Source organism: Neofelis nebulosa, chromosome 11, assembly GCF_028018385.1.
Source record: "Neofelis nebulosa isolate mNeoNeb1 chromosome 11, mNeoNeb1.pri, whole genome shotgun sequence".
Lineage (NCBI taxonomy): Eukaryota > Metazoa > Chordata > Mammalia > Carnivora > Felidae > Neofelis > Neofelis nebulosa.
This window is the reverse complement of record NC_080792.1, coordinates 75,045,838-75,055,634: the sequence shown is the minus strand read 5'-3', so window position 1 is coordinate 75,055,634 and position 9,797 is coordinate 75,045,838. Positions and strand designations below refer to the sequence as shown.

The 9,797-nt window shown below is 48.7% G+C and overlaps 2 gene segments (V, D, J or C); both read right to left on the bottom strand.

Moving 5' to 3' along the window:
• Positions 1 to 582: 582 nt before the first annotated feature.
• Positions 583 to 1,193, bottom strand: LOC131489691 (probable non-functional immunoglobulin lambda variable 5-48). The segment is given in 2 exon segments: positions 583 to 950; positions 1,042 to 1,193. Coding segments are annotated over 2 exon segments (399 nt in total).
• Positions 1,194 to 5,666: 4,473 nt separating this feature from the next.
• On the bottom strand, positions 5,667 to 6,766 carry LOC131489676 (probable non-functional immunoglobulin lambda variable 1-50). The segment is given in 2 exon segments: positions 5,667 to 6,523; positions 6,645 to 6,766. Coding segments are annotated over 2 exon segments (450 nt in total).
• Between the last annotated feature and the right edge of the window lie 3,031 nt (positions 6,767 to 9,797).

Below are 9,797 nucleotides of genomic sequence, written 5' to 3'. Positions count from 1 at the left end.
CATACAGAAGCTAGCATGGCCTTCGCACAAGGGTGACAAGCAAGTAAGTGAAGCCTTCCGTGTATTTCCAGATGGTGGTGGTGATGCTCCTACAACGATGCCAGTGAATGGAGCGCTTACAATGGTACATGTTCTGTGATTCGGCACCCGGGGAATGTGCTCAGTAGGGAAATCACTACAGACAGGAAGGAATTATTGGCTCCAAAGGGCTGAGTGCAGGGGGACAATGGCCCCACTGCTGGTGGGTCAGGGTTTTCTCTGAAGGTGATGGAAATGTTGTCAATTTAATCATGACGGTGGTGGCCAAAGCCTCTACGTATACCTACAATTATTGAATATTTATACTTTTTAAATTTTCCACAGACCCTGGGTCATGGGAAGTTGGGCTCTATTCCCTCACCTGCGTGTGCTCTTGTGACATCTGTGATCATCTTGTGTCTTCACACAATAGCATCATCTGTGTGTCACTCCTTCCTCCTCAAGGACAGGTCTCACCACAGAGGTGTCTCCCCTACAGGAGCCTTCACAGAAGCTTCTCAATAAAAGAGACTCAGAGACAAGGTCTGTGAGTTCAGGGGTTTTTGTCTCACTTCCTCGTTATCTGTGACACTGTGAGTAAAGGTAGCTGCTCCCACTGCCATGAGCTGTAGCACAGTAATAGTCAGCCTCGTCCTCAGGCTGCGGCCCAGAGATGAGCAGAAGCCCCGCATTGGCCGAGGCATCTTTGGACCCGGAGAAGCGGCTGGGGACCCCGGGGCCCTGGTGCTTATTTGAATCTGAGTAGTAGTACAGGAGATACCGGGGAGGGCTCCCTGGCTTCTGCTGGAACCAATTTATGTAGTAGCTGCCAACATTGTAGCCACTGCTCAGGGTGCAGGTGAGTCTGGCTGTTGTTCCCGGAGATGCAGACAGGGTGGGCGGCTGGGTCAGCACAGGCTGGGACAGGGAACCTGCAAAGAAACAGGGAGACATTTCTCAAGATTCCGACTTCAGCAGGAGTGATTTTGAGGGCTGCCCAGTTTCCGTGAGGCCTTTCCCCACCTGCACAATGGGAGAGGAGCATGAGGAGGACAGGAGTCCAGGCCATGGTGATATAGATCCTGGTCCCCACAGCTGGCAGGGCTGCCCGAGGCCTCCTTTTCTCCTCCACTATCTGCCAGAGGAGGGCCGTCCATGCAAATGAGGCACATCTGGTGACTGCCCAGCCCCTCCCTCGGCCCTGATGCCGGAACCCGGCCAGACACCACACACTGAGGAGGATGGAGGTTGGCTTCACCCCTGGGGAGATCCCTGGGAGGAAGCACCTGCTGAAACAACACACAGGTCCCTCCTCAGGGGACTCTGCCAGGCCAGAGAGGACGCAACTGCTGAGTCCCCATCAGGAGCACAGGGCTCAGTCCCCGGGTCAGGTGCCCTTGACTGAATGGTCCTCACTAAGCAGCTTTGTAGGAAGCACAAGACAGTCCCACAGCACCCCTCCTGGTCACAGGGTACAGCACTCACTGTGTCTCAAAGCCCCGAGAGCCCAGCTGGTTTCTGCAGCTCACCAGGTCCCTGTCTTTGCACACATCCGTCGTCCAATCCTTAGCACATGTTCCCCCTGCTATCTGAAAGTACATCACCCCTAAGAACCTTAGCCACAAACGGCAGAAGGCAAAGAAGCCATTAACATTAATTTATATGGACAATTGGTTGCATGTTTCCTGACTCAAAAAGCAACCTTTCCTAGGCTTCTCTAATACCTATGGACACATCTTGTTCTCAGATGCACAAAATGTATGGAGAGTAAGAGCACATAACGTACACAGTTCAAAGCTCTGGTGCCCTGGTGCTGAGATGCTGTGTGTGCAGTTCTCAGGAGAGGAGCTAGATGGCACCCTTGATGCTGCTTGATTGTGCCCTGTCTCTGTAGAGGCTTCCTGCAAAACAAAGGCTGGATGCTATTTTGGTTCTTCTTCCTTTGTAAAACTGAAAATCCTCCTCAGATTTCTTTTAGCAGCAAAGACAGGTACTAATGTAAATGTTTCCTAGAAGGTAAGTGGCTTAAACAGAACTTTCAAAAGGTAAAGATACCTGTACCATGATTCTGATCCTTGTGCTTAATTATTGTAACTTCTCCCTCCAGGAGAAGCCCTGTGCATATATAATTAATTACAGGATGTTCTAGACAAAGCTGAATGACCCAGGTGTGCATCAGGTCAGGCGTCAGAGAAGAGGGGACAATTGAGCTGCTTGGAAGAAATTGTAGAGGTTGTTCCCAGGAAAGGAATAGAAAGAGAATTTTGTAGGAATACACTCACCTAGTGGCATATTCCAAAGAGGATAATTCAGCCAACATCTCAAAAAAATGAATTGAATGTGTTGCTAATAATTACATTTGATTTATTGATCAGTAGATAAATACATACATACATACATACAATAGCTTTGGTTAGCTTCACATTTACCAGTGGAGAGTGTCCCATACTTTTTAATCTTAGGAGTTGACTTTATATTCCCCAAATTTGTAGGTTCTGCATATCTGTGTCATGTATCTCTTGTCAGGAGTTTATTTTGGTGTCATAACATTTCCTTATATTAAAAGAAAATTCCCTACCTGTATTTTATTACACATTGTCTTAGTTTAATAGAGGTTAAATGTGAGACTTTAATGTTTTTCAGATGTGTTCAATGTCTGAGCATTTGCTTCCATAAACCCTCACTTTCTCATTGCACCATGGATCCACCTCAACTTTCACTGTGCAAATGGTTCCCACACTTCTTGACTCAAAGCCTTTTTTAGTAAATTTCTGTGACCAGAAACACCCACCTCCTTAAGACAGTTTGTCTCAAGGCAGTCAGAGGGATCTTTCTCGTCGAACTCAGACAGGTCCTTCAGTGCTGTTGGCATAAAACCCAAAGTCTTTCTTACCCAAGGTGTTCATTATGGTCTGGTCCCCCCCCCCCAACTTCTCCACTCCCTGAACAGCCACGCCCCTTGATCTCTGCCTCCAACTTCCCTTCTTTCCTATTACTTAAAATCCTGAATTCCCATCTCCTCCAAGGTCTCCAAGCTGCCTCTTCCTCAGCCTGTTGGGAGGAGATGCGAGATAACCTGAGATCATGGATGAAACACATATTTTGGCAACTCTGAGTAGAACTTTATTTATAGCAGGATATGCATACATCATCCCTCATAAGAAAAAAGCTAGAGACGGAAAGATAGATAGATGATAGATAGATAGATAGATAGATAGATAAGTAGATTATAGATATAGATATAGATATAGATATAGATATAGATATAGATATAGATAGATCATGGCCCTGTTCAAGTTGAAAAACAATAAACAAAAGTGTAAAGAATAGCCTGCATCCATGTCCAACCACAAGGTCTCACTTTGCTGACTCTTCCACCTTTCTTTGTCCCTCATCCTCCTCCCTTCCTGAACATAAAACAAATCCAAACACTCCATCATCAGTATGGCTTTCACTGATGTATGAACTTTGAGAGATTTAGCACGTTACCTTCATGTTCAGTGTTCCAGAGTTCTTGTACATTAAAGCAATGGGTTCCAACTACTCTCACATTACATGTATCTGTGTTGTCATTTCCTACATCTCAGGAGAAAGAAAGGGATGACTGTGTTCTCCACATGAGCTCACAGAAGGGAAAATCAAAACAGGGCATGAAGTTGCTCTAACCATGATGGGATGTGACTTCACAGAGTGGAGAAACCATCTGGTGACGTTGTGGACCAGGGGTCAGAGGGTGGACACGACAGGGCAAGACCTAGGAAACTATGTGGTCCAGGGGGAGCAACTGAGACAGGAGAACAGGAGGTGGAGACACAGGAGGCTGTGCTCACAGGAGACGCTCAGGACTGTGAGGCAGAAGGAACTCGGGGAGAGAAGGAGGAAGAGGATAGTGTGAACTGGGGGTTCCTGCTCTGACTGACCTGTCAGATGGTGCTGCCTTTGACTGCAGGCAAGCATTAGATAAGGAGATGGTTCTCTATTAAGAAACTAGTTGAAGATCTGGGAAACAAGTAGAAATAGTGAATTTCAAGCTCATAAATGGTGGACCCTGACCTTGGTGGCAGCAAGCAGTGACTGTGCCTGAGGCTGGTGTCCAGGCGTGGTGAGCAGTCTCCACCCAGGTGTGGATGTGTAAGAAGGACAGGAGCCTGGGACAGAACCCAGGGTACCATACCCCTGTACAGAATGGGTGAGAGGATCCCCCATGAGTCCCTAAGTCCAGGCTGGCTCTGGTACCCAGTCCCTTCATCATTCGTGTGGCATGTGTGTATTAATGATGTCCTACCTTCTGGTGAGCCGGGTGTAGGTTTGTCTTTCCCAGGTTGATGCCCAGGGAGGGCTGATGACAGTGAAAATATGATTGGTGGTAATGTTTGCAGACCTGTAGACTCAAGGGTGAGTTTGGGACAGGTCATGAGAGTCCGTGAGGGTGGAGCATCCAAGATCAGACTGAAATGCCTGGGACAGTGGGCATCATGAAGTGGGGCTGAAGAACAGGAGCTTCTCACCCTACCTGCACATCCCCAGGACCTCCAACCACAGGGAGGCAGACCTACAGGATCTTTCTCAACCCCCTCAGCTCCCAGGGGAAGGGGCACTTCATTCTGGTCACTGCTCCCCACCCCCACTTCCTCTTCTCTTTCTCTGCCCAGGACCTCAATCTGTAGCCCCAAGTGTGCTGTGTAGTTTCCAGGTCTTGTAAGTAATAAACCTGTATTTTTCAAAGATTCCTGATGGTTGTAGCTGAAGAATACCTCGTAGGCATAATAAGAACCACAAGGGTGGGTCTGGCCACCACTTCGGTTACGGACAAACTAAGACCCCCATAAAACATTAGCATCCATTCCTGAAGAGAGAACACTGCCTCCCACCATCTGCAACCATTGACTTCATTGTTCATTTCCAGTGCACAGCCCAGACACATCACGATTATTGACTACTCAGCCCATGGGATACAACTCCATCAACTGGAGTATGGGCCTTACATGTGGTTTCTTTTGTCTCTGAACATACAGGCTCCCCTCCTTTTCAAAGTCCCTCAGGTCAGCACCCTTTCGACCCGCCCCTTCGGCAAAGCAGGTTCACGCCCTCGTAGCAGTAGATTGGATGATGTCACACTGTGCACCCTATTAGAGACCCGAGACTTCCTAGATGACTTTACATGCATGCCCTAAGGTGCTGTTATTGTGCTGCAGAGTATAGTGATCTGTGACAACACAGCAGTACGGTGTGGCTGCCATCACGGTGTCCTGTACGAGAGTGTCACCACCATAAATGCAATGCCGTGCTTCACACATTCACCCTCCTGCTCCTTCCTCCGCCTCCTGTCGATCACTGACCTTCAAACACTCCAGAGTCGTGCCTTTTCTAAAATGTAATCCAATTACAATTGTGTTATGCAGCACTTTAAATGTTCTCCTTTCTGGAGAAATATGTATTTACAATTGGTGTATGTTACTGTGACGTCAGAGGTCATTTGTTTTACAGCTGGCTAAGTTCCCAGTGTACAATGTACATCCTACTGGAGGAAATCTGTGTCACGTCAAGTCTTGGAGATTATGTAAAAAGCTGGTATAAACATCCGTGTGCAGAGTTTTCATTGCTTTTACATGTGATGGTTATGAAGAAAGCTTCTACAGACATTCACATTCAAGATTTCCTCTGGGCAGATTGTTTTTATTTCACCTTTTCAATTTGCAGTTCGGCACGTTTCCTGTATTCCCCACAAATATCAGCGTACAAGCGAAACTAGTCATCTGGTTAAAGCTAAGCAAAATGGTACCAGATGCAAAGAGAGTTGATTTGCCCATCTAGCAGAGCAGGGACAGTGCTAGGGCCCCATCGAGAGGCTCAGAACAGGGAAGATGTTTCACTCATTGAAAGATCAGAAGACAATAAATGAATATAAACTAGCATGGAAGTAAATTGTCATAGTTCATGAGGACAGGACTTTCTGGTACCATAGCGACCATCTGTCTATGAATGAACTAATCTGAGTGACCTTGAGGAGAGAAGGGAGAGGAGGAGCCTCACTCCTATGGGGTGCAACTGGATGGAGCGGGGCGCAGGGCATCAGCCAAAGAATAAGCAGAACTTACAGACTAAGCTGAGCACGCAGCTGCTGGATTATTCACGCTCTTCACAAATGAGTAACTAGGTTTTTGTGTCACTTCCCCACAGGTCTGGAGCACTGTGTGAGCACTGAGACTGCTGTCCCACGCTGAGCAGTAATAATCAGCCTCGTCCTCAGCCTGGAGCCCAGTGATGGTCAAGGAGCCTGTGCTGCCAGACTTGGAGCCAGAAAATCGATCTGGGACCCCCGAGGGTCGATTGCTATTACCATAGATGAGGAGTCTGGGAGCTGTTCCTGAGAGTTGTTGGTACCAGCTCACATATTCACCACTCCCGATGTTGGAGCTGCTTCCAGTGCAGGAGATGGTGACCCTCTGGCCCAGGGCCCCAGACACTGAGGGCGGTTGAGTCAGCACAGACTGAGCCCAGGACCCTGGAAGGGGGAGAGACACAGAGAGGGTGATGATATGGTCTAGAGACAAGAGGAAGAAACAGGGCCCATTTTGTCCTCCCAGGAAAGTGTGTCCCTTTCCCCTGTCCCCACATTCAGTCACCTGTGCAGTGAGCGAGGAGGGTGAGGAGGAGAAAGGACCAGGCCATGGTGGAGGTCAGCACTGATCCTGCCTTCTGTGGCCCCACAGCTGAGCAGAGCCTCCCCTAATCTCTCCCTTCCCCTCTTCATCCTCTGAGAGAGGGAGGGCCCTTCCATGCAAATGAGACTCCCAGCTGTCTGACCCCTCACTGGCACCGATGATGTCAGGAGGGGTGGGGATGGGAGGGGCTGTGTAGAATCAGGGTGTGGGGAGGTCCCAGTTTTGAGCCCTGAGCAGAGGGCACAGTCAGTGCCAGTTCTGCAGTCACAGCTCTGATCATCGTTTACCCCTCAGAAACAGGACCGGTGCACCCCCTGGTGTCAAGACCCAGACCCATCATAGTGTGCATGGTGAGGAGAGGACACAGAAATAGCTCATGCCTCCCCATTGCTCTGATTCCTGTCCCCTGCATTAGGGCCAGACCAAGTGTCCCCTTAATATGGCCTCCCATCATCTCAGGGGAGACTATCCTCTACTCAGACTCCTCAGGCTGAATGTGTCTAGGGCTCCCTGGCTGTTCATGGGGTTTTATACAAACTCCTGTTAGATCAGGATCATGTCCAAATCAGTGACTAGTCCCCACGGATACATGTCCCCATTGTGCATTGTGTTAGGTGTTTCCTGTGGTGTGATTGTTCCCCCCTTTACAGACGTCTCATTACCCTGAGGTTCCCACAACACCGAGGAGACTGGCAGCAATTCTCTGCATTGTGTGAGCAGAAGCCCTCGTGTGTAACCCTAGAGGGGGTACACACTGAACATCTTCGTCATCTGTCACTACTTCCACCTGTTTGACATAACAGTTCTCCACACACTATGGGCAATGGTTCCTCCTAGGATTCCTTTTCCCAGCACACAGACACAAGTCTGCAGGATCCCTGCCAGGAGAGGTTGTGTGTGGCATTGGCCTTAGGGCACAAGGGGAAAATAGGTGGGAAGATCCAGGCGGGAACGTGACAGCTGCAGATGCTCTGACAGGGATCCAGTGACACAGTTTATGTATTTGTCACCACTTAGCCAACTTGGCACCTAAAAACGGATGAGTGTTCTTTTACATGAAATTCGTCTCAATAGGATTGATTAAAACTCAAAGATAACGCCCTTGTGAATCACTAGTACATTGTTCACAGATCTGTGCTTTTCACAGGGAGAATATGGATGGAAATTATGGTTTAAAAATTCGGTGGAAAAACAAAGGAGAAGGAATGACCCCTGTTCTCATTTAATAGAGTTCCATAAACATTTTGTGAAATCATTTGATGTTTTTCTCTTGAGTTTGTTTTTTTTTAAATCATTGTTTTGGCCCTGCAGGCAGGAAAGACTGACGCGGTGCCCAGTAAAACCCCAAGAGGGGCCTGTTCCTATGAGCTTCAGAGCCATTTCAGTGATGGGATTCAAACACAGAGCTTCAAGGAACAAGCCGTTGGGGTCAGATTTGTCTCTTGGGTGGGCACAGCTGTAGCCCCTCTACCTTGTGTCCAGCATGTTCAGGACAGAGCATTTATTCATGCAACCGCCCATGACTAGAGGAATGAGTCCCTATTATCCAAGTTCACCTGGACCCAGAAGTTTCTGTCAAAGGTCCCACACCTGAATAGTGGAGAGGCGGAGACAAGGGGGCCTCTGTCCCTGACATCACAGGCCCTGAGGCCCTGGGTTTGGGAAGAAGACATTTCAGCAGAGGTCAGCCTGTTGGTAGGTATCACTGGGGTGACGGAGGGAGCAACAGCCCAGCTCTGAGAACCAGGTGAGGCTGTGACTCACATCCCGATGAGCCTTGAACTCTATGGGAGCAGAACTCAGGCTGCTGCTCCCAGAATCAATGTACTGATCAGCCTCAAGCACTGACTGGAGCCCAGAGATGGTTGGGGACTGAGCTGTTGATGGGGACAGACACTTGCCCTGGGATTCCTGAGCAACAGCCTCATCCCAGGAGATCAGGTGTCCAGAACATGTCCTGCTGCCCTGGTGACAGGGCCCCAGTCACCCTCAATGTCCCTGTTGCTTTCTAGTGATGGAGAATCTGACACTGAGGATGGCTGGGTAAGCAGAGTTTGACCCTGACTTCTGGAGGGACAGAGACACCTGGAAACTACAGAATCCAGGACACTATACCCTCAGAGAAAGGAGAAGGTTGTGTGTGTGGTTTTGTGTGTGTGTGTGTGTGTGTGTGTGTGTGTGTGTGTCTGGGTGTGTGACCTAAAATGAAACCAGGTGGCCTTACGCCCCTCTTATTCCTTCTCTACATCCTGAGAGATATTTGCCCATCTCCAGGGTCATAGACCTTGCATTTAAAGGCAGATATCTAGCGGCCGACTTCGGCCCAGGTCATGATCTCGCGGTCTGTGAGTTCGAGCCCCGCGTTCGGCTCTGTGCTGACAGCTCAGAGCCTGGAGCCTGTTTCGGATTCTGTGTCTCCCTCTCTCTCTGACCCTCCCCCGTTCATGCTCTGTCTCTCTCTGTCTCCAAAATAAATAAACGTTAAAAAAAAAATATTTAAAGGCAGATATCTCAAATACCAGTTCCCTGGGGGAGGAATTATTTAGTCAGTGAGGATTCATTGGAGAGAAGACTTGTTAACACTTCCCTGGATCAGAAGTCTTGTTGAGTGACAGCAGGAAGGAGAATATGAGGGGTTTCATGCAGCTCCATTATCTGGTCATTCTCCTCCCTAGAGATGGGTCCCAGAAATGGGAAACTGCAGCAAGATCATTCCCAGCTTTCTCTGAAATCCTAACTTGGAGACAGAGGTCAGACCTGAAGAGCCAGAGGGACTGAAGCCTGAGGGACAAAGGAGAAGAGGGGGGAAAAGGTGAGAGGGTGTGGGGGCTGTTGTCATGGAGAGTCTGTAGAATCTGGTCCAAGTTCATGTCTAGCTTGTTCAGAGAGAGGAGACTGTGTCTCTGACCAGGGTTATTGTCACTATATCAGCCGTGGATGCATCCGTACTGACACAAGGTCACAGTCTATGGAATAAGGTGGTGGAACTAATGTGTGGATGAATGTTGCTGGGCAGCACGTTCAGGTGCAGGCACAGTATTTACTCCTGTGCATCTTCTCCAGACCTCGTGGGGACGTGCAGTTGGGCTCTGTTACCTCATCTGTCAGTGTCTT